Source organism: Pseudopodoces humilis, chromosome 14 (assembly GCF_049639895.1).
Source record: "Pseudopodoces humilis isolate 2021_Gansu_Grassland_sample_001 chromosome 14, ASM4963989v1, whole genome shotgun sequence".
Classification (NCBI taxonomy): Eukaryota; Metazoa; Chordata; class Aves; order Passeriformes; family Paridae; genus Pseudopodoces; species Pseudopodoces humilis.
Window position 1 is genome coordinate 7,998,387 of NC_142213.1, and position 27,441 is coordinate 8,025,827.

At 45.3% G+C, this 27,441-nt stretch overlaps 1 protein-coding gene across 1 annotated transcript in view; it reads right to left on the reverse strand.

Moving 5' to 3' along the window:
• CFDP1 (chromatin remodeling protein CFDP1) overlaps positions 1–27,441 on the reverse strand; it is a 61,816-nt gene that overhangs the window by 33,439 nt on the left and 936 nt on the right. The window contains exons 3-5 of the mRNA XM_005526314.3: positions 27,112–27,343; positions 25,249–25,349; positions 11,028–11,132 (exon numbers count right to left, since the gene is read on the reverse strand). Of these exons, the coding sequence (XP_005526371.1) occupies positions 11,028–11,132; positions 25,249–25,349; positions 27,112–27,343 (438 nt within the window). The remainder of the gene's footprint in view (positions 1–11,027; positions 11,133–25,248; positions 25,350–27,111; positions 27,344–27,441) is intronic.

Below are 27,441 nucleotides of genomic sequence, written 5' to 3' on the forward strand. Positions count from 1 at the left end.
ACTTGAAATTAGATACAATTCTTTACCAGGGAGGCCACACAAAGGCCACTGGTTTGGCACAGGGGTGGCTGGGGAGAAGTGTGCCATGCAGGAGCTGAGGCAGATGAACTCTTGAGCGTTTCTGGCCTTCAGCTCTATCAGCCAGGCAGAGGCTGTAGCTGACAGCAGTTGACTGAGGAGCCAGTTTGCAGGTCTGCCATGTTGGGCAGTTCAGAAAGGGTTTTGGAGTTGTGTCTTTTTTTTGTTTGTTTTTGAAAACCTTTTTTCATGCACAATCAGACTTTTCACCTAAAAGCAGCAGTATTTAGCCCAGCAGTCACAAAGGCTAAACGGAAAGCAAGTGCTACAAGAAAGGCAATCCAGAAGCTGAGGGCCAACTTCAGATCTGGGAAATTGGATCTACCAGGCTTCCCAGGTAACCTCAGGCACGCCAGCCTGTGTGTGCCTTCACTTTTCTGTTTAACAGCCGGGATGAATGAAGACAACCACAGCACAGCGATCAGGATCAGGCAAAGGGCATTTCCAGAGGGTACATTAACAGGACAGCTGGCCCCAAACATTTTCATCCATTCCAGCAAGGGTTTTGGTACCTTCAAGCACACATCACAAACCCACCAGTTCTGGCTTAAATTACCTAGAAAACGGTGCTGAAGCCTAGAGTCTCTCCTGCAAAGCACAGCTCCTAACAAAGAAAGGACACTGAGGGTTTGCATTTTATCATTGTTACTCAAAAGAAATAGCAGCAGCAAGAGGCCAGGGTGGGCTCATAAAGACACTGCGTTCCAACACAGCTATACATGCTGCCCAAAACTGCTTCAGGCTGAGATGTTTGTGCTGGTTGAGTCTGGATGGCACTCAAAGCCTTCCTTTTATTTCAAGAACAGATCTGGCTCCAAATAATCTAGTGTGACACCTGCCACTGAGTCATATACTTGTTAAAGACTCCTTCAGTAGCTAAGGACAAATCAGTGTAAATACCTGCTGACCTGGCCCAACATGAGCAGGCCAGGTTGTGGAGCAGGAAGGTATCAAAGCTGACCAGAGGATCCCTGTGCCATGCAGGGACAGGAAAGCACTTCTTGTATCAGCAGTGCTACCTACTTCCCCTCCAGCCTGCCTAGTGCTAAAGGAAGGAGGCAGCAGGAAACTTTTTTCCATGAGAGATTTGTTTGTAACAAAGGAAGTAGAAGATAGACAGCTCTGTAGTGTCCCAGCAGCTATGACCAACAACCTCTCACTAATATTCACCAATAAACTTTTACTTCCAAAGGCTTCAAGAAAAGTAAGGATGAAAAACTCTCCCCCATTTGTTTGAGTGCAGGTATTCTATTGCCATAAAAAATCTAAACCCTGCCCTGCAATCACAACACTGACCAGGGGAAAGCTGCTAAGCACCCTGACTGTCCCACAGGACCTGTAAAGCTGCTGCTATACTACTCCTTCAAAAGATTCTTAAGGGTCCTTGTTAAACACAACGGCCATGAAACCATAAAATGAGGATGGAGACAGCTATCCTGTACAGTCTTCCAAGACAGCCCAAAGCACATGACCTGCTTTGTGCTGATCTGTTTGTAGAGGCCATGTAACTCTCGAGAAGTGTTTTTGTTTCCAAAACAAATGCTACACACTCTTCTTTGACTTGGAAAAATAGGAAAAAATCCCTCCCAATGCAAATAGCCAAATAGTGCTGGCGAGGCTCACAAACGCACGCGTGTGAGTGGGAAAGGAAATGGAGAGCCTTTCCAGCTTTCCAAAGGGTTATTGCAAACAGCAGGGAGGGAGAAGGGATTTCACACATTAGGAAAAACACCATAATGGTGCTTGTCCTTAAAGCAGACGCTACACAAAAGGCCCTGGGCTGCACTGTCTGTTTAGCACTTCTCCAACACCAAATGTTACGCAGAACCCCTTGTCGCACGGTGCACATCGCAGCACCATGCTGGCTGCAGGTCAGTGTGCAGAGTGCTGTACAAACCACTGCTGAACCACCTTCATATTTTTCTGGTCTAAACAACTTTGCTGGCATCATCCAGAACCTACAGCAAAGCCAAGGACATCCCCGCATTCCAGTCTCCAGAGAGTTAGAGATATCGCATATACCAGCTGCTTCCTCAGCTGCCCTGCAATGGGAAATCTGCAGGTCACAGATGAAGAGGCAGACATGCTGCATCCCAGTCACAGCGTAAGGAAACAGCACAACCATGCTGAAAAATGACTCGTTCACTGTTCTCCCAAGAAAGTTAAAAAAATCTCATCTTTCACACGCTTACGCCTCTGCTGGGTTTTCACAGAGCTTCCCTGTGCAAGCCATACTGGCAGGGACACAGCTTCAGAGGAGTCAGGAAGGTTATCCTGCCTCTAGCAGAGGGGAGGGGGTGGGGGGAGATGAAGCCAAAGAGGCTGAATTCCCACAGGCTTTGCATTATGAAAGCCATGAGCAGCAATCAGCCAGCCTTCACAAGTTCTCTTTAACCCCCTCCTTGCTGCTAAACAAGTGTCTGAACCAACCTCTGAACAGCAAACACATACTAGTGACACACAGCATACCCATACCCAACCTCAGGGCAAAACAGGCAGCATCTAAGAAACCAGCCATTTACTTTCTTACAGTATTTTCCAAGAGATGTAAGTTTCCTCTGTACTTGGATTCATGGGTGCTGCAACCAGACCTGCGGCTCTCAAGCCTGCAGCTTAAATGGAGAAAAAAAAAAAAAGTTTTACAATCCAACCCTGCACATGCCCAGGACTTGTTACTTCAAGAAATGCCATCATTGTTCTCCAGCCAGGCAGTCAGGCGATGAACAGGCATCACTATTGTCTGCTGGCTGCCTGGGGGCTTTTAGTAACAGCACTGAAGTATGAGCTCTTGAAAGGGTATCAAAGCTTTTGCACAAGGTCAGATCACACTCATATGTATCATCTATTATTTGCTGATAACCACAGAATCCTAGAATGGTTTGGGTTGGAAAGAATCTCAAAAAGGATCATCTCATTCCAACCTTCTGTCTTGAGCAGGGACACCTTCCACTGGACCAGGTTTGCTCCAAGCCCCATCCAACCTGGCCTTGAACACTCCCAGGGATGGAGCAGCCTCAGCTCCTCTGGGCAGCCTGTGCCAGGGAAGAATCAGCAGTAGATGTTATGAGAAGAGATGGCACAAAATACATCTTCCCCTGAGATTCCCAGAAAAAAAGAGTGGTTTCCAACAGAAATGTCAAATAAATCTGTTCCCTCCACTCCCTGCCTCAGCAGGTACCATGAGCATGTCATACATGTCCTTGCACACCCGGAGGGACATCTGCTGCCAACACAACACTGGTTATCTGCCTCTGCAGAGGGTCCCTCTGTACAGAAACTGCCTCGAGGACCACGCACGCTCTGAAAAGCACAACTGCAAGGGCTCAGGGGCAAAAACGACTGGCTGTAACCCAACACATTAGTAAGGCTTTGAAACTCCTTGGATAGGGAAACAAAGTACTCCATGGCTTGGCAGACTGGATTAGAGCACCCTGGAGAGCTTGAGACAGACTGGAGCTTGTTTAAGGTGCCCTTTCTGCTCAGACCTCAAGTTCACTTGAGGCTCAGTTTTTCCACAGGAATAAGAGCAGTGGAAAAAATGGGGGGTTCTGCCCCCCTCCCAGGACAGCAACAGCTGAAGTGAATCCCAGCTATCCTAACCATCCTCATGGCAGAGGAAATCCCCATGGACCATGCAGACACTTGCTCAGACACTCCTGGTCTTTTTCTAGAATCAAACAAAAGAGCAGTGGCAGAGATTGGTGCCAGCTGAAGAGGTTGCAGTTCTAAAGAGAGCCCAAGCACCCTCCAAGAGTTCAGTCTCAGCAACCCCTCCTTTCAGGCAGGAAGGGAGAAAGCTGGCATTATTTGGTAACTAATCCTAATTACTTGACTTCACATCTTGATATCAATCCAGCCAGCCTGAGCATGCCCATTTTCTAAACACAGTCCTGCACAAGGCTGACAACATAGCATGCAGGTCAAAGTTTTGGCTAACAAATGTGCTGGAAAATACTGGTGTGCTGATTTTCCATGAATGAGGCCACTAGTATGAGATTTTCCATGAATGAAGCCACTAGTATGTGAAAAGCTGGGGCAATAGGACTGCCTGAGAGCAGGGAGCACCACTCTACTCTGACTGCTACTCCAGCCTTACTTACTTGGTTCATATTTTATGAAGAATGATTCAGCTGAACTTGCTCCTTGACATGAGAAAAAGGGAGGAACACAAGTGTGGGAAAGCAAGAGGATGTAACATAAGCATCTGGTATGGGGGAGACACTCAAGGGACATGGTACAGCTCAGTTAATATGCAAGGAAGCACTATGAAAGCAAAATAAAACAGGAGTGGAAACAAATCTTCTTGGTAGACACATGCCCAAGGCATGGCACAGCTGTGAACAGGAGCTCTTAGCAGCCACCTTCAATCCCAGGATTTATCCACAAAGCAAGGCTGCCCTTCTCACCTCTCATGCCAACCAGAGCAAGTCCAACATGGGAAGATACAGGGGTTTCTCTTCACAACTTTGCAAGGGGTCTGGAATAAAAATACAGCTGGCTTCATTCCCCATTAGCAGTTAATTTCCTCAATCATTTTCACAGAGGGAGAAAGAGAAATGCTCATGATGCAAGAGATGAAAGCATATGAAAATAAGCCTCATAAAACCTGTATTGCCCTAAGGGAAAACTGCCCCACAACTTTCATTGGGGAATTATCAAAGGCCCCAGACTAGTGGGGGGTTGTTTTTATTTTATAAGACAGATGCTTTAGAGAAGTAAGTCCTCAAATAGCTGAGATTCCATTCTGCTGAACCTCCAATGAGACTAGAAAAAGAAACAGCTGATCCCATTTAGTCCAGCCCAGGGATCCAGCTTAGCCACATCCAGACAGAGGACTGGAGTAAGACACAGAGCTGTACAGGCATTGCTAAACTTTCCAATAAGATGCCATTGCCCCAGAGAAAGGCAACTGCACGCGTGGTAGCACGGCCACAGGAAAGCACAGCACAGAGTGAAAGAATCTCATTCATTTCTGTTGCAAAACAGAGGCTGGGGTAGAAGGCATTGACTCATTTGGCCTGAGAACAAGAAAGAACTGCTCCTGAGAGACTAGTTTAAAACAAGGATGTTTAGTGCACGTTTTGCTTTGAGTCTGGGAGAGTGAGTATGAAACTTCCCACACTCAGGACTCTGTTTCTTATCAAAAGATGTTTAACATAAGCTCAAAAGAAAGAACTGTTTAGAAAAGGGGCAAAGTCCCAAAATGGCAGAGCTCTCCCACTCATAGCTAAGCCTCAGAGGTGACTGCAGCCCTGGATAAGCCTCTCTGCAGGAAGCAGTCAGGTCCCCAGCACAGGATCCAATGGTAGTGTGGCCACAGCTCACAGCTCAGGCAGCCAGACTCACTTGGCTCCTCAGCTGGGCTGCGAAACCCCTGCGGGTGCCCTCACTGCTGCCAACCCACACTGGCTGAGATGGGCACCCCTCACTGCTGTGGGTTCTCATTTCATGTGACACTGACTTCAAGAGGGGAGACAGATGCTCAGAGGATGATGAGGTGTCTCACATGATTTACAAGTGTGCAGCAATCAGCATCTTATTTACTATGGCTGATGAAAACACTTCAACACTGAACAGATAATTTTTCCCAACGACAAACTTTCCCTTCCTGACACATACAAACACCTTTCCACATTCATCCCTATAGAGTAATTTCAGTTCCACTAGCAAATAACACCAAGATATTCCAAAAACTTGCCTAACCTTGTTACCACATTGACTCAAGGAATGTAAAACAGTATACAGACAGTATCAATGAATAATTAAAATGAAGTTAATAACAACAAGGCATCTAAGACTCGAAAAGAAATTATTTACTTGGAACAGCTATTGCCACATTTAATCTTTCACAACAAAAGCATATGAATAGGAAATAAGTAAAACTAGCTCTGGGGCACAAAGTATTGCCTCTAGCTGGTTCATCATGTTCACAGGAAAGTATGTCATGTGCTTCTTCTACACCCAGAAGTTTGGCTGTGGTGCAAGGGGCTGGATCTCTCCGTCTGGGAGAACAGCACTCTCTGGAGCACATTAAGGGAAGAGCAGGAGAAAGATGGGAAGCTTTGAATTCACTAGGAAGGGTAGAACTATTCAAGTGCTTAAGCGACTTCTGAAAAAAACCTCACCTCCAGCTCCCACAAAGAGCTTGATTACTTGCTTTACTGGCATTCTTACTCATCCTATACAAGAAAAATGTCCAAGAGTTTTAGTTAAATAATTGTTTGCAGTTGATGCTGAACTAAAGACTGTAAATTCCTGCTTTCTGAGGAATAAAAGCCCATGGGATTGCTATGAAATGAAATTGCTTCCTAAAGGCATACAAGTACTGCAGCACTTGCTCTGGATCATCTGAAGATTCCAAAAACTGAGAGCCTGTGACTGTCTCAGTCAGTGTCCACATATGATCTCAAGTAACTACTTTTGGTCATAATAGCAAAGGGATCCAGCCAACTCATGCAGAAAGAGCACCTTCTGCAAGAAAAAGCTTTGGATACAAAGTAGCTCCTAGAAGGGGCCAGGCTGGAGAGGAAAGTCAGCTTAGAAAGTACAATAACATGTCAGGATGCTGCAAACAGGCACCAGATTCTCCCACCATCCCTATCTTCCCACAAAGATTGCCACCTTGGCTCCTTCTGCACCCTGAAGGTGGGTGAAAAGCCATGGACAGATGTCTTCCTGCTGGAGTCCCTCTACTCCAATATTAGCATGCAGCAGAGTAAATGATTTCTAAAAGAAAAGGCATGAAGCTTTTCATATCATTTAAGTCAGCCCATGTGAACTGCTCTGCAGTAGACTCTGGGAGGAAGGCATCCATCATGAACAGGCTAGAGTTTATCTAACTTTTTTTGTTCAGGGCAAGTATATTTTCTCAGGTCAGACCTTTCCTGCAGTGCCTCTTCCTGCTGGTCCTTGTACTGAGGTCCAAACCCTTGCAGTCTCAACGCAGCCCAGGGGTCGGCAAGCACAGCACCTCCTGAACTCTGTGGGAACGGTGCCTGCATTTTTGCCTTTTGCCAAAGGCAAATTGTACCTGGTGTTTATACCAGCCTACAAGGCATGAAAAGGCCTAGGAGGTCAAACATCCACCACTGTAATTTCAGGCAGGATCAAACAGAAAAGCAACAGCTGGGCTGAGTGAGCAAGTCCACGTTTAATTACAAATGGTTTCAGTAATAAGCAAAAGCAAGAACAAAGCCAGTGAAAAGCCTTTCTTTCTTCCTGGCTCCTGTTCAGGCTGTGTAGAAACAGCTGCCTAGAAGAGAATCTCAAATAAGACCCACCAACTACATTTTTCTCCATTTTCAGGACTGCTGTAACAGCACTGTTCCCTGTGCAGTGCCACCGTGCTTTGACAAGCGCCAAGGACCGATGGACAGATCGCAGCTGCTCCCACCGCAGGGCTGGGTCCATGCAGGGCTTTCCCAGCCTGGAGCTCAAACCCCTGTCAAATCTCACAAGTACATGCACAGAGCCATTTTGCAGTAAGCTGCTTGGAGGATTTAATTTGCTTTAACATCCTCTGAATATGAAATACTGCTTGTAAAATGGGATTATTAGTGCAGAGATGATGGACCCTGCTCACAGGTCCTGCCTGGCCTGGGGAGAGGGCAGAAAACATCGCTTCGGGTACCAGGAATGCCCACTGATCCCTCCATCAGGTCATGCATTTAATTTACAGCCAGGATCTGCTCTTGCTTTCCCCAAAAGATTCTGGAGCACTGGTTAAGGATAGGAAATGAGCCCTAAAACACACAGAAAAGAATGCTTAGCTGGGTAGGTGGAGGGCTTTTTTTAGCTGCTGGGAGCCTTCCACCCATTAATTGGGGCAGCAAGTGAGAAGGGATCAGCGGGTGCCCTCACCACATCTGATACCTCTGATGGCATCAGCAAGAGCCTAACAGAACCCAAGAGCACAACAAAAACAACTGGAACAGAGTATCATAACCCCAAACCTCTCCAACAAACCTATACCCGCTGCTGACAGAACACTGCCTAGTTGTGTGTCACAGGAGGACACGATGGGAATAATGTGAAGGGTGGGAAACCATCACATCCCTGGGAACCAAGGGCTTCTGACCTTTCTAGCACAGCCTGCTGAGACAACTGGGTAGGTTGTTTTGTACTCCTGGCTTTAATTACAGCCAAGTGTTTAAGTTATTCTCCTCTAACCACCCCCATGTCCCTCACAAGCACAAATCTAGCTTTTTATAGCACATCCGGTATGGATGTTAAACACATTCAGGAAATGCACTTTCAGCCCCAAACATCCCCTCCCCTGGACCAGTTAGTTTGCAAGGGTTTGTAACATGGAGACATGGAGCCGGATGTTTGCTTTTGTGACCGCTGATTTTCTGGATTACTTCTGTCTGTTTAGAGAAGGGAAATTCAATAAATGCAGGGTAGGCTGGCTGAATTCAGAAATAATGCATGCTGCCTGCAAGGTGAAGAAAGAAAAGCCAGATGGAGAGGCCACTCTTAGCTGCTCAAATTCCCTGAACACAGGGCAAGGCAGTTTTTCTTTTTTTTAAAATAGCTGACAAAGCTCCTGGGGGCTGACAATGGCTCACAGCACAGTGGGTGTCCATAGGCACAGCTAAGATCCCAAAATCGTGTTTTTCACTGCCTTGTGGCAATAGACTGGGGCTCTCCCATAATGCATAAGGGAAAAATGTACCCTCTCCCTCAAAACTTCTATCTTAAGTAGACAAAAGGTGCAAAGAACTGTCAGGCTATGCCAGGCTCTATCAGTCCCCAAGCACTACTCTGGCATGTCACCAAAGCTTGTGACTCTTTGCTCCAGAGCAGCAGGGTCTGTATAGCTTGGCTCAAGTCTAAAATCTGACATTTGTAATTTGCTTAACATATGGGGCTTGCCTCTGGCTTTAAGGAATACCACAAGCCTGCTAGTAATTTTCTCACCTGAAAATACCCTGGCTGGCATCCCAGCTGGAAGCATCTTCCTAAGCCCAAAGGCAAACATGCTTGCAGTCTCAGAGATTAGTCTCGGATACTAGTCCAAGACACCCTGGAGCACTCTCAGATCAGAGGGCCCATGCTGGCCAGATTGCCCCAGAGAATCTCCTGTTAAAGCCTCAAGAGAGCTGGGCTGTTCCACACATTGATCCAAACACCACTGCTGCTCCTCTGCTGTAGGATCCTGCACAAAGCCAGGATGCGCTGCAGAAGGTTGTGAAAGGGAAGGCATTTGGGGCTGTGCTGCATTGGGGTTTGGTGCTCTGAGGAAAGGCAAGACATACAAGCCCAGGATATTTTTCCTCCACGCTTCTCCACAGCCAGGTCACCTCATGTTCTGGGCAAGCAACTGTCAGTAGGACATCACACATCAGCAAGCTGAACAATGACCTAATTAAGCTGCTTCCAAAATAATCACACTGAAGGAAAGTTAAAGAAATCCTTGAACTCATTATTTCTTATATTGATTTTAGTCCACTTTTTTCCATATTCGATGTGAATTCTTCAGATATCTGCAACATTAGCTCAAACTGAGCTGTGGCTATTACTCCTGAGCAATCCAAGCTCCAGTAAAAGCAACCATACTCCCTGGTAATGACCAGGCTGCACAGGCCCACTGGCCACCTAGCTCCTCCCCTGGGCCTGTAAGACACAGGAGGAAACATGGATCTCTGCTGAACTGGAAGGTGAAGAGTCCCTGGAGCTTTCCCTATGGGCTGCCAAACCTGCCTGCACTCAAAGCAGCAGGGCAATTGCTGGGGAAACTGGAAGGAAGGTTTGAAGACATGGGACCACCAGCAGTGTGCACAGTGTGGAGCTGCCCCTGCTTCAGCTGCCACTTGAACAAACTTTGGCCACCAAAACTTCACAAAGAATGCCAGCCCAACTCAAGGCAAGTTTTCCAGCACAAAACCCTGTACACAACACTTAGGTTACAATTAATGAGTCCTGCAGGGATGAACCCTTGTGCAGTGTGAACAAGAACATGAAGACTATGCTCATCTATGCCTTCATTCAGCTCAGAGAACAGCAGCTGTCAAGGGTCATGCACACACACACACTATGCTTTCACTACCCTCAGCTTAGTACAAGCTATGCAACACTTAGCTGGAAAAATGAGTGACAATCCAGCTGCAACAACTGAATAACAGAATCTCAGGGAAAGGCAGCCTTAACTCACACTGGAGAATTGCTCTAAGCGGTTAGGAAGGACAATGTATTTATTTGACGGGTATTGTTTTTGTGTGATCAAATCATATGCAGCTTATGTCTTTCAAATATAAATGCAAACAACTGACTTAAATACAAATCATCACTGGAACACAGAAGCGTCTCCTCTATTCCTAAGAAGCTGGTGATCTCCCAAGCTCATCAAGAACCAGAGTGGCATGTCAAAACGCACAGGGGACCCGACCTCCTTGTATCTTTGACAAGCATTATGATAATCTCAGAATTAGGTGTTAGAGCTTGAACAGAAAATTGACAAATCCACATCAGAATTATATTAGAAAATATTAAAGAGGCAAAAACATCTCTTATTTAAATGCCCACCCAAAGTCTCTAAGAAGCCACAGCTCAGCCTGACATGGCTTTTTATAGCCCTGAGAAACACCTGTCAAAGGAACTGCAGGAAACCTCAGGCATGTTCCTTGGCTACCTGCAGTTTCATCAGGCTGCTTGAGACAAATAGTCAAACCACTATTTCCTTGCTAGAATGAATTATTTATGAGGATTAAAAAATCTGAGCCTGAACCTATGAAGTGAGTCACTGGAACTCACAGGTTGCTTCCCCCACTTCCCTCCAGCCCAATTCATCAATACAGCCCAAATTATCACACCTTCCAGGCCTAGTCTTGCTCCCACTGAAATCCTGCAGAAAACAAACACCCATTAAATACTGCAGGGCCTGCACTATTGGCTCGAGTGCCATCTTTCTCACTAAAGCCCATACCCAGGCAGGGAAATCCCATACTCACCCTGAGACTGTCGGCAAGGAAGCTGGAGCTGCTGACTGCAGTTTCTCTTGCTGCTTCAGAAAAGATTTAGCTTCTTTTGAGTTTGCATCCACTTCTTTAGTCACCCTGTTGGAGGAAAAGAGAAAAACCAGAGGGTAAGGAAGAGCTGTACTTAACAGTAAAATCAAATATCCTTCAAGGAAATACAGAAAATAGGTACAAGAGTCTCCACATCCCCTGCACAGAGATCACCTTCATTGGCTGCAAGTTGAAGAACACACAACTTGTTAAGATTTCATTCCAGTGACAAACCCTCTACATTCATGGCAGAAAAAAGAAAGAGTAGCTAATTAGAGCTTGGGGAGGAGGGGATTTTTTTCCTTCCAACAAACTGGAATGCTTATTCATTCAAACAGGCCTGTCTCACTAGCAGCTACTAAATGCTCTCCTCAGGTCACTGGGGGCAATTCCAGGCTCTTAATTGGGCTCTTGATTTTCTCATTTGTTGGTCAGTGAGGCAGCTCTTCTGCCACCCACGTCTCACAGCCCACGGCACACGGGCTTGGCAACATCTGCAACCCAAACCAGAGCATGGAAACTGGCTCTAGGAATGGGCAATGGGAGAGCAAGCTCTGACAAGGCAGAATGTAGAAATTTACTCTAATTTTCTAGTTAATTTTTGTTTGAGGCCCCAAGGGTGCAAAATACTGAACTTCAAAAATTATAAATCAATATGGCATCTACAGCAGGGAATGAATTATAAACATAAGAAAGAATCTCTAGAAAACCACTCAATAATTAATTGTTAGAAAACTCCAGCTACTTTAGCCCCTTCATTTACCATGACCTGCCTCCAGCAACACGCTTTTCACGCTCTCAGTAGCTCTTAATGAGGTTGCCCTGATTTGCCAAGCTAACAATTTTGTTCCCATGGAGCACAAGTCTGTGAGCCTCTCCAGGGCCCTGCAGCATTATGGGCACAGAGGCAGCCTGACCCACAGCTCAGCCAGCACAGAAGAAACAATCCTCCATCTCACCCTCCTGCAGCTTGGGCCTCTGGCTGCATCTGCTCCACAGGGATGTGCAGGCTCATCCCTGGTCTAGACCATATGCTGGTGGGAGCTGAAGGCCTGAATGGCCATGGGATCACCCCTGGCTACAAGTCAGACTAATCACTGCTTGCTTCCTACCCACCAACCTGACCCCACAACTTCACGAAAGAACTGGCTAATAGTCACGGAGAAACCCCAGGAGCTGCAGCCCCAGATGGGTTTCTGCTGGGCTGGCATCAAGGAAAGCGACACGGAGTTATCTGTTAACCCTGGAGGCACCAATGTCCTGAAATCTCACTTGCACACAACTCGTACATCCATGTCTCCATCCTGACAGTGAATCAGCATCTGAAACTTCCTTCCTCCTTCTCCACAGACTGCAAATGCAGTGAAAAAGGCACAAGAATAAATGCCTGTGCTGTACAAGTGCTCAGCCTTGTTCTGCCAGTGCAGGAGGAGATTAACCCCATTTCCCCCTGCATTGTCACATGCCTTTCAAACCATGGCAGTCATGCGGATAGAGACAAATCCCACACTATGAATATTTAGAAATGTTTGCTGATCAGATTGGTGAGGGAAGGGGTAAGAAAGGGAGAAAAGCAGTTCAGGAAGAATAAAAACCTTGCTACAGCATCACCACAATTTAGAACATCCTAAACACACCATCCAGTCTCAGCTCTTGGCAACAGTGGTCATTTCCTGTAGCAGTCATACACCAAAGGTTACCCTACATCCATGGATTTCATTTGATAGGATAAACTTGGTGTCTTCATGCAGCAAGAAGACAGAATTCTCCTCAACCATAAGACTGAGTTCAGATCAATACAATCACACAGTCTATTTATTTTTAAAGGCAGCATCAATAGCCAGCTCTGACCCCTGCCAAGCTGAGAAGCAGCATCCTCTCTTTCTGCACTCTGCAGTGCTGGCTCCTGGCAGGGTCCCTCTCCTCTTGTCACCCTCTGCACTGCCATGCCATCAGGGTGCACCCCTGGCATGTAGGGAGCACGTGAGCCACAGAGAGAGAGAGAAACATCAGGCAACCTGGAGTGTACAGGAATCCAAGAGGTGTAGCATAGTAACCACATGCCCTGGGGAGAAAACAAAACTCTAGACCGGTCTCAGTACAGCCACGGAACCTGCTCTTGGGGTTAGATGCCAGCTGTTGAACCTTACATGTCTGGGCCTTGAAGAGTGTAGGAACAAGAGGAGGCAGGGGTTGGTAAAGGAGGCAGAGGTCACTGAAAGCATGCCTTCCCACTGGCTCTGCTAAGAGATGACAGCCCAGCTCAGCTCCCACAAACCTACATTAAGGGATCTGGCAATTAAGCAGCTTACAGGATCTAGACATGCACAACAGCAAGCAAGTCTTCAAAGCCAGTGTCCGAGCTGAGATCTCAGCACTGGGCCCTTGGCTTTAACCTCCTGTGTATCTTCAGCCTTCTCCTGCCTGGAGACAGAACTAACTGATGTCTGCCCTACCAGCAGAGGAAAAGAAAGGCACAAGGCTAAAATGAAAACCAGCTCTAGGGATTTGCACTCCAACTGACTGAGCACACTCTTGGCTGGACCAGCACCACAAGCCACAGCTCTCGGAACAAGATGATGCTCAATCCCAGAAAGGGTGAGAAAGCAAAAAGCACACAATGCAAAGGCCTTCAATAACAGACACTTCAGCTATCCAGGGATACAGGTCAGGTTGCTACCAAGGGCTTACTTATGCTTCAATTCTCACACCCTCCTCCACCTCAGTGTACCAGTAACAATGGCTGGGCACAAAATACAACACTTAGTTCCATTTTCTTTGCTCTCTTTGGCCTGCCAGCAGCTGTTCTAACATATTTTTGGAGTTTCCACTGCAGAAATTCAGCTGCAAAGCTGCATGCAACCTGTTCCACCAGGACTGCCCAGCTGGGGACAGAGGAATGCGACAGAAATGTAATTAAAAGTGACCTTTCAAGGCAATTCTATCACAAGACCCACTTACAGCCTCATAAACTGAAACAAAAGCTGCTCTGAGGCAGGCTGCTGCTGGGCTGATGCCAGCAGCAACTCCTGCACCACTCTAATAGGAATGACGGAAGAGTATTAAAGAGCTTTACAAGGTATTAATTCAGGTTATGCATATTTCAACCTTTCCCAGATCCCAGGCCAGGAAGGAAAAAGAAATCCTCTGGTCTGCATTATTATGGGAGACAATAACTCTCTCCATGTAGAAACCAAAACAATTCTTGTTCTTCATGGGGAGAAACGAGAGTCATTAATCTAGCTGGAAGAAATCACAGTCATTACTAAGGAAAATTACAAGACCTTTCACTTTTAAATACTTGATAAATAACAATTTGCCTGACTGTTTACTGGGATGCTATTCACACATTGTAATCCAGGAATAAACATGAAATAAGTATATTGTCAGCAATAAAACAAGTAGCTAGTGTCTCGCCCACTTACAGCCCCTGTAATTCACACACAAAACCACTCAATCTCATCACTTTGCCACAGAGATTTCATTACACTGCTATGCTATTAAATTGCATAATAAGACTTCCAAACACAGAACTTATTAATTTTTTGGATAATGTCAGAGCCTGGTAGCACAGATGATGCTACTGTACAAGGTGTTGTGCAACTGTAAAATAGAAATGCCTTCCATATTTAGAAGTTATTATAAGGAAAACAGGCTAGAAACTGGATCACTAAGTGCCTCAAACACTTACAGATGTCCTTCTTAAGACCCATCATCTCTGAACCAAGCTCAAAGTTTTGTCTCAAAGCTAGCCAAACATTTAGGCATGGCCATACCCACCCAGCCTGCTGGTTTGGTGCCCAGTGGTGGGTATGTTAGTTCCAGCTTCCACTGAAGAACTTACCACCCTTCCTTTTGAAGTTACCAACTGAAATGCTGCAACCTAAGTGCATGGAAAAGGCTCCAGGTTATGTATGCTGGGCACAAACCACATGAAGACAACACCTGCTATCGAGGCTGTCCCAGAAGGGCTTCCACAGGGCACTTACGGTACTGAAATGCAGCAGATTAATTTCAGAGCAAGTGGTTGATCTGCTCCCAGCAGTGCCCTTAGCCACATAAACTGTTACAAAGAAGGAAGAATACATGCTGGAATGAGCATTATGCTGACAATTCCAGCTAATCTGCAGAAGGGGATTAAATCCAAATTTTCATGCTTTAGTTCAGTGGCAGAGCAAGTAAAATACACCAGCTTGTTCTGCTGCTTGTCTGTGTCTTACACCACATGTAGAGCTAGCAGGGGGGAGGGTCCCAATCCATCCATGGCACAACATAACACTCACAGCCCAGGACTTGCCCCAGATGCCTCCACTCCAGCACAGCTGAATCCAGTCCTGCTGGCCAGAAACAGAACTTGCATAAGGGATGCCAAGGCTGCAGTGTGTCAGCAAAGTGCCCAGCTCAGCAGTGAGCAGCAAGGTGCTCTGCAAGCCCTTGGAGAAGTGCGCCAGCAGAGCTTCATCCTTGCACAGAGGGGAAACAGGCAGGATAAGGGCAAGCTGAGAAAGACAAACAAGCATATCAAGAAGGCTTGCAGGTTAATTATCTGTAGTCTGATATGTAATAGCAACCTTATGCATCCCAAGTGCCAAAATCCCTCCAATTTACCCCCAGGTGGCTCTACACAGCTACATTCTCCTAACCAAAACACCTGGTGCACATCAGGCTGAGAAAGCACATGTTGGTATTTGTGTATAAGGGGACTTAGAGCAGAGAAGATAGTTAAAATCTTTACTCAGAGCAGCACAAAGTTACCTGACCTTCCTGCTGAGAAAGGGAGAACAAGAGTGGAAGCTGTGGAAAATACCAGCTCTTTACCACTCCTACTCAGGACACACTCCTTGGGAAACCTGCCCCAGTTTAGACCTGACACAGTTACAAAACTTTCCATACTATCTTAATGTTGTTAGCTCCGGGGAATCACAGACCAAGGGGGACAAAAATGAGGCTAATTACCCTTTTTCAATATTCCCCATCTGTATTTAGTCTCAATAAATAGTCCTCCAGCTTTCTGGAATGATCACTTAAGGAGAAAGTAATATTCGTCTACAGGGGTTTGTTAAAAAAATTAATTCCTTTTGAGCTGAGGAATATTTTTTCTGAATATTTTTCTGGTGGACTTTTGTGCTTGACCTGCAATGTCCTAGGTGCCTTCCACAGACAGACGCAGTGCACAAGAGGCAGATCCTCCAGCCTGCAAGGTCCTGTAAATACTGGAGTCCACAGGTTTGGTACCTTCCAGGAGGGAATTAAGTCCTCACACAAGTGAACCTCCAGACCACATCTGCCTGCACACTGCATATGTATGTATTTTATGTTGAATTACCTGGTGTAGAGCAGACAGAGCTAAAATTAGTACGTCCCCATCACTTCTCTAGTTTCAAAGTAAAATATTAGTTTTCCCCCTTTCAGAAAAAAAACAGCACTCCTCTTCAAACCAGGTGGGAGAAGCTGTTCCCTGGGAAACTCAGCCTATTCCCTGAAGCAACACAGACAAGACCAAGCTGGAATAGTGATAATTTTGTAGGCTGACTAGATAGGCAGAAGAAGCTGGCTGGTTTCTAGACAGAAGTTGTTGGCTAGTTTCTAAAAAGAATCAAATGTGATGAGAGTTCTCCTGCAGTCAGGCAAGGGCCAAGCTGCCTGCCTGTGCTGCTCCTCACAGCAGGTGTGTGCTGCTATCCAAGCAGTCAGCCCAGGCTGTATCTGAAACCAACTCACCTGAAAACAAGCGAAGGTGAATGGTATTTTACCATCAATAATGCATAACCTTGTAAGCCTTGAAGGAAACGACCGATTTTCTGTCATCTCCTGTATGACAAAGACTCGGTGAAAATGCAAAGAAAACAACAGTGCTGCCTCATGAAATGCTGACCAAGAAGCTGTCAGGCCTCTTTTGGACTTCTGCTTGCAGACTCTGCAAGAGGCTCCCTAAATCCAGACGGTAGTAGCACTCCAGTTATCAAGCTCCCACTGGGTTTGCAATAGGTGGAGCATGCCAAATATGGCTCTCTGGAGAAGCTGACCCACAGCCTGGGCACAAGCCTTCATCTTGTTGACTGGAACTTTATTCACCCCAGTTTTAAGCACCTCCAAGTACCACATCTCTTCTTGCTTCACTGGATAAGTATTCCCTTGGCCAGCTCCATTGCACTACCTCAAAATCCCACCACGCATTAGCATGTCAATCTTTGAGGCATCCCTGTGTTTTAATTTGTACCTCTCAAAAGGATTAAATCCACATTATGAAACACACCTCTGATCTGAGTAATCCAGGTGAACAGATGAGCTGCTGCATGTGAGTGTGACAGTCCCCTGACCCTGTTAACCATGACCTGCAAATACACTGAAAGCCAGACAGATCCCTGCAACCCTCCAACTCCCCCAAAGCAGCACAGTGCTCATGTCATGGATGCCTCTCCCACTGAAGGATAGGAGTACCATAGGTATTAAGAGCCAGGGGTTCCAAATTCACTTAGAGCTATGAACACTAGACACAAAGGTTACACAGATCATAACAGGAGCCAGCACACACGACAAAGCAGAAGCATCCCCATGGGGGAAAGGCCAGACTAAGCTTGGCTCAGTTTGCAATGTGTTAATGAGATAGTATGGCAGCAAACAGCTCTGCCTCCCCTTCAGGCTAACACAGAAACCCTCTTGCTTCACCATCTCTTAGTTACAGAAAAAAAATAATGCATCTTGCAAGCTGCACTTCCCAGCAGGGGAAACCCCAGGCCAAATGCCTGTGAAGCAGGCTCTGCCATCTCACCAGACATCAAAAGCCTTTTTCTGAGCCTGGAGCTGTCAGGAATGAGCAGCAGCTTGGAAACAAAGGAAACAGGCCAAGCAGCAAAATTCTGGGACTGGATCTGAGGCCCCTGAGATGATGGCATGAACAGAGGGACCAAAGATCCCCTTACTAATAGCAGAAGAGCTCCTGTGATACCTGAATAGGTCACTAAGCATCTTCTGTTTTCAGATTTTTTAAAGCCAGGAAACTACCTGAGAGCCTGATAAAGAAACAGTATCTTCTGCTGGGGAAGGGTGTGATTCTTACTGAAGTATTTCCACACTGACTTACACAGAACATAGGCAGAACACACATGGAAGAACCTAAAGATGAGACAATGCAGTTTGTCTTCCAGTTCCCAAAGCCAATGCAGCACCCAGACATCCCAGGTTTAAAAGACCTAGAAATGTCCATGTTAATCTGGAGGCCAATCCATCATTTTGGAGATGCTTTGGGACTCCTCCTACCTCTAGAGATCCCAGCTGAGCCTTCTTTTTCATAACACTGATTACCAGCAAAACCACACAAATTAAACCAGCATACATAAATTAATTCCTTGAAAGCAGCAAGCCACATTAGAAGCCAAAGATGACTTTCAGGTAGGCATCTGCTCAGTCACTCTGGGAGTTTCAAAAGCATGTTGAGATAAAGGAAGACAACAGGGGTCAGCATGTTAGTGAGTGTAGGGCTATTATGTAACACTTGGTAAGTCACAGCCCCTCTGAGCAGAAGCCTCATCTGCACATCTACTAATGAAAAAACCCTGGCTAGATGCTGTTCATTAGCCCATTCCCCTTTCCCAAGCACATTAAGCAAAGATTTATTTTAGAAGCAAGTGCTCTGGCTTATAGTCCTGGCTAGGTTTGATGTTTATGAAATTACAGTTTCTGTAGCTGCCTCTGAGAAAGGCAAATGGCTCACAAGTGAACCAGCACACAGCACAGCTCCTGCTCATGCTTACTGACCTCATCTCTGGGCCACCATCGTGCCAATCAGCATCGTACAATGTTAGCGTTCCCCAGGGAAATTCTGAAGCATCAGGGAACGGATGCACACAGAGGAAAGGTTATCAAAACAGGCCCCTGAGATCCTGGCATTCTTGAAAGGTAACGTATTTTCACTTATTGGCTTAAAAAAAAAATCAATAGTTGTTTTTTAAATTGGAAAAAGCCAATATAAACTGTGGATAGCTGAGGTATGCTTTGACCTCTAAGGAAAACAATAGCATAAGGGCAGAAACAAGCTGCTGCTGACCCTCCAATGTGCCAAGATCAGCATTTTGGTGCTTGGTGGTAGAAAAGCAACCACTCACTTTTTAGTCTTCTACCTCTAAAGAGTGGTCACATTCATATTCCATGTAATTATGGACAGTTTGATTTGTCTTATGGTCCCGGAGCATCATCCCCATGCTTATACTGTTCAGATTAAATTTCTGGGAAAATCTTAAAAGCCAAGGATTTTGCACCATGAAAGCTCCTTCAGAAAGTGGTATGTCACCTGAAAGTGGCTAGAACACATTTCCCTAGAACAGCCAAGGAGGGCTGAGGATAAAACCCTACTGACATCTGGCACCAGCAGTCAGCAACACAAAACAGAAGTCCTCAAGGAGCTGTATTTCAAAGGGCCACTGAAATTCATTTGTCTTACTTTTTCTAACAATTCCTTGCTACTGCAATCAAAACCATTGCAAAAAGCAGATAAAATATGAGTGGTTTCTTCCTCTGCTCCTATTAGTTCAGTTCATTGTCTTCTATATCTAGCCTGACAACACCCAACCACTTCACCTGATGGAAGCTGTGTAGCACTTGCTATCCACTAGAAAAAGGGCAGGGCTTTCCAAATATCAGGCTTCAAGATACACAATCTGGTAATGCTCACCTGCCTTCTCACTCACAGGTATAAGCAATACAGCAAAAGCTTTTTCAAAAAAGCACATATAGACAATGTCAAGCACACCAACCTTGATCTGACGTGCACCACACCACCTACAACATTTAGAGATGCCCACCCAAACTACTGATCTTTCTCCTGATTTTAAAAGCTAATGTGCTTCACTCAGCATTGCTCAAAACCCCATGAGCACAAAACAAATGACCAAGATTCACACCCAGCAAGAAATGTGAGCATGCTGCCAACCCCTTGCATTGATTCATCCACTGAGATCCCTGAAAAGCTTCACAAGATAAGGAGAGGGTTAATGGTGTCACATGCTCTCTCACTGCTGTTAGCCTGACAGGTCTGACTGGGCCATGCTGAGACCACAGAGCAAGAACACAGATGGACAATTACACGTTTTAAAAATTACTCTCGGTGCCAGCTCTAAACCTTGAGACTTGTGAGAGTCAGTTCCCTGCTCTTTTTACCCATTCCCCTTGAAATACATCATCAGCATCAGGATTTTCCTTCCACTCTTCTTGCTTTCCAGGAAAAAGCAGAAACAGCTGCTATTGCTCAGACCTTATCTGTCTTCAAAGCAAAACAACAAAATAGGTGACAGTCTCCCAAACTCCTTGGCTGATCTACCCTTTGTTTGCCAACTTTGTCACATTTGGTTGGTCTTAGTAGTCGTGTAAGGAGCAGAGAGAACATCACAGCCACTGATAAGAAATCAGAGCCTGAGCAAGGACTGTGGAAAGCTCAAGCTGTTCTCAGGTGTCTGATCTGTTTCTCCTGCAGTCCTTACCACCTGCTATCTCCTAAAACAGGTCTGGGATCAAGTGGCTGAAGCTCTGGAAGAGGACAGCAGATCCAGAGTTAAAACAGTGAGCAGTCTAGGACACAGCTGTCCATCCAACTAGCGTATAGGTGAGCTAAAATTAATAACAGAAAATCAGTATTTCAGTTAGGAGAGGCAGCATAAAGAAATCCCAAAGCAGCAGTACTGTACAGCTGCAGAGAACTGAATTATAACCTCACCTCCACTCTGAGATCAGTACTTTTTGCTGCAATGGAATAAATCAGTCCTTCACCAGTTCTGCACAACTCTACTGAGGAGCTCACCAAGGGGAAGAGTTCAGCAGCCCAGACAACACCTCAGACTGGGCTCAGGGCTCATCATCTCACCCAATCAGGCCAAAGCTAAACCTCAATGACTTCACAGGACAGCAAAAAAAGAAATTCCATCCGTGGTCTGTAGCTCTGCCTGCACAATTCCCCATTGTCAATGGCATTCTTGTACAGAGATTTGGGGTACTGGCCAAGAAAGGGCTTTCATTATCAAGAACCTGCTCTCAGCCACCTCCTTTCACCTTTGCTTCTTCTCAAAGTCATGAACTTCACTACTAAACCCCTCAACTTAAGATCCAGATTAAGATCCTTGAATTTCAACTTGAAAACAATCACCTCTAAATAATCTTTCTTGAATCCTTGATGGAGGCTGAAAACCCGTGAAGCAGCAATACAGAATGAGCAATGAGGTTTTGTCCAGGCACTTCCTAGATGATAACCACTTACAAACAGTAACAGATGAAAATCAGGTTCTTTTTCAACCCATACTTTAATTGTGGCAGATGAAGTATCAAATTCAGCCAGTATAAACCTCAGTGATTACTACAAAAATTTAAGCTTATAACTATTTAGTTATAAATCAGATACCTTAGGTATTTCTTTAGCACTTCTAGGATATAATAGCTGCACTGTGAACCATCATGTTCCTAAACCCAGAATACAAGCTGCCACTTAACTCTGCTCAGCACATGAACCAGCACAGCTTGTTTCCTCAGAGCACAGTGGTCACACGAGTAAATGCAGTCCTACAGCAGCAACCCAGGGGGCTATTCCAAGTCACAAATGTGGCCTCCTACACAAGTCAACAACAAGGAGTCCTTATCCACAGATGGGAGTTCATGTCTCATGTATAACAGCTCAACACTGTTTTGACATGAATTTGCCCACCTCTTTCTACAGAACTATATAAACTTTAAGTATTCTTTATATCCAGCAGCAAGTCACACACTCAGTGTGACACTGCTCGTTTGGCACTGGCCCTTCCTACTTTGATTTGGCCCATGCAATGCACCAGTTCAGTGTGGACCCCACCTATCCTTGTGAGGAAGTAAAAGGAGATGACAAGAACACCTTGCCAGATTTCAGGAAAAGAGCAGGGCTCTCCCCACTGACAGATGGAGAGAGGAGCCCTAGTACGGCTTTGCTTTGGCTGCTTGGTTCACGCGCATGGCGAAGCAACCAGGTCACTGAAGCAGCACAAGCCACAGCTCTGCTGGCACAATACAGCATCATCAGAACAGCAACTCTGCAGTATCAAGAAAGCATTCCCACCACAAGAATAACCTGTGTAAAGCTCTGGCTTTAAACTACACAAACAAACCATGTGCAACAAATACAAAGCTTCTAGTCTGGAGTCCTTGACTTGGAACCTGCAGCATATGAAAGGAGTCGGGTGCTGAACACAGGCCTCCCATTCCTGAATTAGCACCCAAGCCATCACTCCTTTTAACTTAGTTTTGCCTTCCAGAAACCAAATTAAGGTACAGAAGATGTTTCAAAGTAGAATATATTCTTGACAGCAATCAACAACTCTGCTCTTCTCTCACATGCTGTCACACTGACACCATGGGGCCAGACCAGCTCCATATATGTGAGCTCCACTCTGCTGCAGTCCCAGCTGGACACAAAGTTCACTTTCATGGAAAGAGCACAGAAGAACCATTTTGATGCACTGAGCACAACAGAGATTTAAAGAAAGCCAAGGACCAAATCCTTTTGGAGTGCCAAAGAGAAAACAAGCAATTACAAATTGCAGCAGTTAAACCCTGGCACTAGGGACGCAATTCCCTATTAATGCAAACACACGTCCTGCATTGTGAGGCAAGTTCATAAACCAGAGGCTTCAGAAGAGCTTCAATCTCTTCTGCCAGGGAGAAATGGCTTGAACTTCCATTTAGATGCTGAACTGCCTTTGCAAATTGCTCTTGCTGCCCACAATTACAGCCATTTGGGTGACAGTTACCTGCTGCTCCTAATCTATTTAATATAAGGGAGGCAGGAAAAGCAGACAAAAAAATCCCAACTGGAAAGCACTGCAATCAGTTTAAGATGGTTTTCAGTCCCAGGATTCAACAGCTATAATTTTACAAAGCAAAATTATATAATATATTTTCTAAAATTAAAAGCCACTAAATGAAAATCTTCATTTGGTAATTGTTAATTCTTACCGCTCCAAAGCTAAAGTTCAGCACTAGCAAGTGATACCAGCACAGACTCATCAAACAAACATTAAGTGCAGCAAAAACCTACAGGGGTTGTGCAACAACACAAAGCCCCTTTACTATTCCAGTACAGCCCTGTAGCTGGAGATCACTTTCAAGCCACTTCTGCTACTCCAGTCAGGCCAGAAAAATCATTCCATCTTCTTATAGGAGAAAATAAATTGTTCTGCAACAGGAGATCAGGGCTAAAAGATCTGTTAAGGGCTTCAGTGAGCAGCCTGTGAAAATTTGTGCCCTGAATCTTTCACTGCTTAAATACTGATCTAAATTCTTCTCAAGCTTTCAAAAGAGCAATACTCAACAGTAGCCTCAAACCATTTAGAAAGGCAAGCAACAGAGACAGCTCTCATTTCAGTTCCTTTGGTCCAGAAATGCACACACACAACTACCATGTGGTGGCCTTTTATAAGCAACGATTTGCCAGCTGCTTCCCCAGGCAAGGAAGTCAGTGTTTGGTATTCAGAGCATTTGCAGACGTTGGGGTGGTGCAAAGACAACCTCCTGCTATTCTGAAGAAAGAGCAGCCCCCTGGGCCTCACCTACTGCCATTAGGGGAAAGTACCAGCAGTTGGGAGTAACAAGTACACCTTGTACCCTACTCACAGCTAACAGTGTAACCATTTAAAGATGCAAGATGTAACAACATAAAAGACTCAACTTTGCATATCACAAAAATCAAGGCGGCAAAAAACATCGAAGGATTTTTTTGTTAACAAAGAGCTCAAGAACACAACTTTGTTACAACTCTGGTACCAGCAGAAAACAGTGCTCCAGACCTCACAGCAAACCTTCTGTTGCTGGTCCTGTAACCAATTGATATAATAACTGCTGTAAACAAAACATCCATTAGCTTTGGTGTTTGCAGAATTACAGTCTCATTGTCACCCAGGCTCCAGCTATTGCCTATTTCATCAAGAATTTCTAGTAATTCCTCTGCAGTTTCCCAAGGGAAACAGTAAGCAAAAGTACAAAGGACACTAGAAAAGCACGTGGTGCGGGAAAATATGCCTTTTTCTTAGTTACAGTTCTTTAGAAATTACAGATAAGATACTGCTGTCAAAAGCATAAAATCAGCATCTTAGAAGCCTTGAACAACTTCTGTTCACATAAGGCAACCAGTGTTTCAAAAGACAGTGAACTAAGTGAATGAAGTTCATCAATGAAGGAGGGGTATTCCTATGGTTTGGTTTGCCTAGGGAAGTAGCAAAGTCCCTACTATGGCTCACAGCTCTCCTCAGATTTCTCAAACAGCTCAGGCAGCACTGCTAACATGAAAAGCAAGAGCACCAGAAGCCCCAGCTCTGTCTCCTCCTGCAGATTTAGGCAGGGCGAGTGTTATTGCTGGGAACTGCTGCCCTCTGCTGTCACATGAAACAGGCCAAGCTAGTCAGACAAAACCAGGCTTACTGCTACATGTAAATAAAATCCCCCATGATAAGGACCAGCAGTCAGTTCACAGGGCAGTCAGATTTCAGGTGGGTTCACCCAGGCCCCTCAGTTCTGCTCATACACTTTTATAAAATACCTGACCCTTCTTGCAGCACAGCCTGAGAGGCCTCTTGTAAGCCAAATTCAACCTAAAGCATGGTTTTACCCAGCCCATCCCCTTTGCTGCAGCTGTTTCAGAGGCAAAGTCTGCTCAGCAAAACACCTCTTACTGCCTGCAGATCTTTGTCGTGGATTGTGAACATCACCAAGGAAAGTGCCAGCCAATATCCTGCCACAGCACAGAACCTGGACTAGGCTGAAGGAATAAAATGTGTTACCCTCATCCCTGTGGGACCAGATGCACTTCTTTCCTTGTCTCAACCTTCCCAGTGACAGTGCCACCAGGGAGATCTGTCCCAGCCATTAAAACACTGGCCAAATGGGGAAGCCTAAGTGAATTTGAATTATATTTATGATGTTTTGAAGTTGAGTAAAGACTGAGGTCTGCATATAAGAATACTCTGCAGCTCTCATGCAGGAAAGTCTTGGCCTCATTCTCCCCGAGATCTGTATGTGCTCACAGTAAAAGAAAAAAACAGTGTAAAGGAAAGAGAAGACCCACTGTGCTTCAGAGCCCAGCTCCAGCCTGCCCCCAGCATCACAGCACCCAGTTTGCACTGGGCCCACAATGGATATATCACATCTGCCAACTTACTTGATTTCCTCACCAGCAAAATCAAACGTTTTGGTGATTGTCACTTTTCCTGAATCTTTTGGCTTCTCCTGAGGCTTATTCCCACTGTTCTCTTCTTCAGCCTACAAAATACATGAAGGAGAAAGCAAAATAATGCATTTGTGGAGCCAAGCCAAATTATTATACCAAAGGGCCGAGGGCCCAACACAGACCTTGGGTAGCACTGCAATTTAGACTGGTGGTCAAAGCAAGTCACCTACAGACAAGACAAAGGAAATAAATAAATTTCATTCCACCATTTTGGTTCCAGGCTGTCATTGAAGCTCTGGGACCAAAACAAACTAAAACAAGAAGTGAAATTGTAATTAATGTAGGAAGGAGCAAGAATAAATTGCAGTGGCTCACAAAGCAAGCAAAAGCCTGGAGACTTGGTTCTCTCATACTAAGCACCACCAAGCAGGAAAGCTCCCAAGGTGAATTCCACTGAAGTATGTTTATTTTTACTCAAAAATAGAGAAGAACAAAACTCATCAGCAGAAAAAGCAATGCTGATCTCCCTACTCATCTATAACATCTCTTTTATTTGAGAAAGAAAAATCTTTATTAAGCATTTTGTCAACAATGCCTCTTAATTTACTCAGTCACAGCTATAGATGCTAAAAGGATAAATAAAGAAGCTCAGACACCGTAAGTTACCAAAACAAACCCCAAATTCTTGCTCTAAATCAACCACACACCACAGAGATCTTCAAGCAGGCAATGCAAGCCCAAGAAGTTCACAAAGAGAACAGAGGAACTGCATGTCTCTATGAATTATTCTAGGCTATGGAGGAACTTTCAAAGATATCTCACATTTTAGCAACATGCCCATAAAAGTAGAACTGCTAAGAAGAAAATGTTCGCTTCTCTTCTTCCCTGACTCTACAAGTAACCACCCCAGCTGTTCAGTTAGCAATAATGAGAAGCAGGAGAGCTAAGATGAAAGGACTCTCCTTCCAAAAGTTGCTATCAAATATTACAAAAACTGTACTTGCTCTGCAACCTTCCAACAGTCACAGAAAGAAGCTTCACACAGTCAGAACTGTACTCACCAGGCAGACTCCAGACTTCTGCCACCGAATATTTATTTTGGCTGACCATTTAAAAAACCCCAAACTGATAATTCTACCAACAGAGGCTCAGTTGTGGTATGTTCTTACTTTCTACCACCTAAAGTGTGAAAGGCTTTGACAGGGAAACACATGCACTTGGTTTTACTGAGAATCAAATCCTTTTAAATAGCTACCACACACAGAATTCACTTTCCAGAAAAACCTCTGCACACTGATAGCACCTTACTGGGGCTTAAAAATGACACAAGAAAGCCAGATTCAATCTTGCTTCAAATGTGAAACATGCAGCACCTTCCAGACCCCCTCCATGGGGATGGAGGCACAGAGATGGGGATGGAGGCCAGCACAGACCCTTCTTGTTTCCCCATACACACACACACACAGCCTCCCATTTATCTTTTTAAGCATCAGGAAAGGCACAAGCCTCAGGGAGAGCTGTGCCCACAAGCACGACTCAGACCAAAGTTCATCATTCCAGTGTCAAAAGAGGAATCCAGGACCAGGAAGGGAAGTGAACAGGGCTGTGTAGGACACTCCAAGATGCTGACAAACAGCTCCAAAAGCAGCACCACCTCCACATTTGGAAGGAAACCAGGACCTTACAGTGTTGCCCATCAGGGGATGCGAATCTTAAGAAGCAGAGGGGGCAGGGGCAACACCAGCCTCTTCCCAGCTCTGTCCAACACCTGATACCAGCCAGAACCAAGGCTGCATGCTCTAAACCTTCAGGCCCTTCCCACACTCCCTGTGTGCAGGCCCAAGCCCCTGTTACCTTCTTGATTTGTGTCACTTGCGTGGCAGCCGTTGCTTTGGGCTTCTGTCCTACATCACTGAGGAAACTGGCCCAAAGAGCATCCTCTTTCTTTTTTTCTTCTTCTTCTCTGCTTCTTTTTACTTCCTCCACATTATCCACTTCCTCCTCTTTCTGCTCCTCTCCATTCTGCTGGGTCTCTTCTTCCCCTTTCTCATCTGGCTCTAGCAAGAGACCACCTTTCTTCCTCTTCCTGAAAGCAGATGCCAACAAAGAAGAAAAAGTGTATATGGAGCTTCTGCATTACTATTCCAGAGCTGAACTGCAATCTTGGCTGAAGCAACACAACAG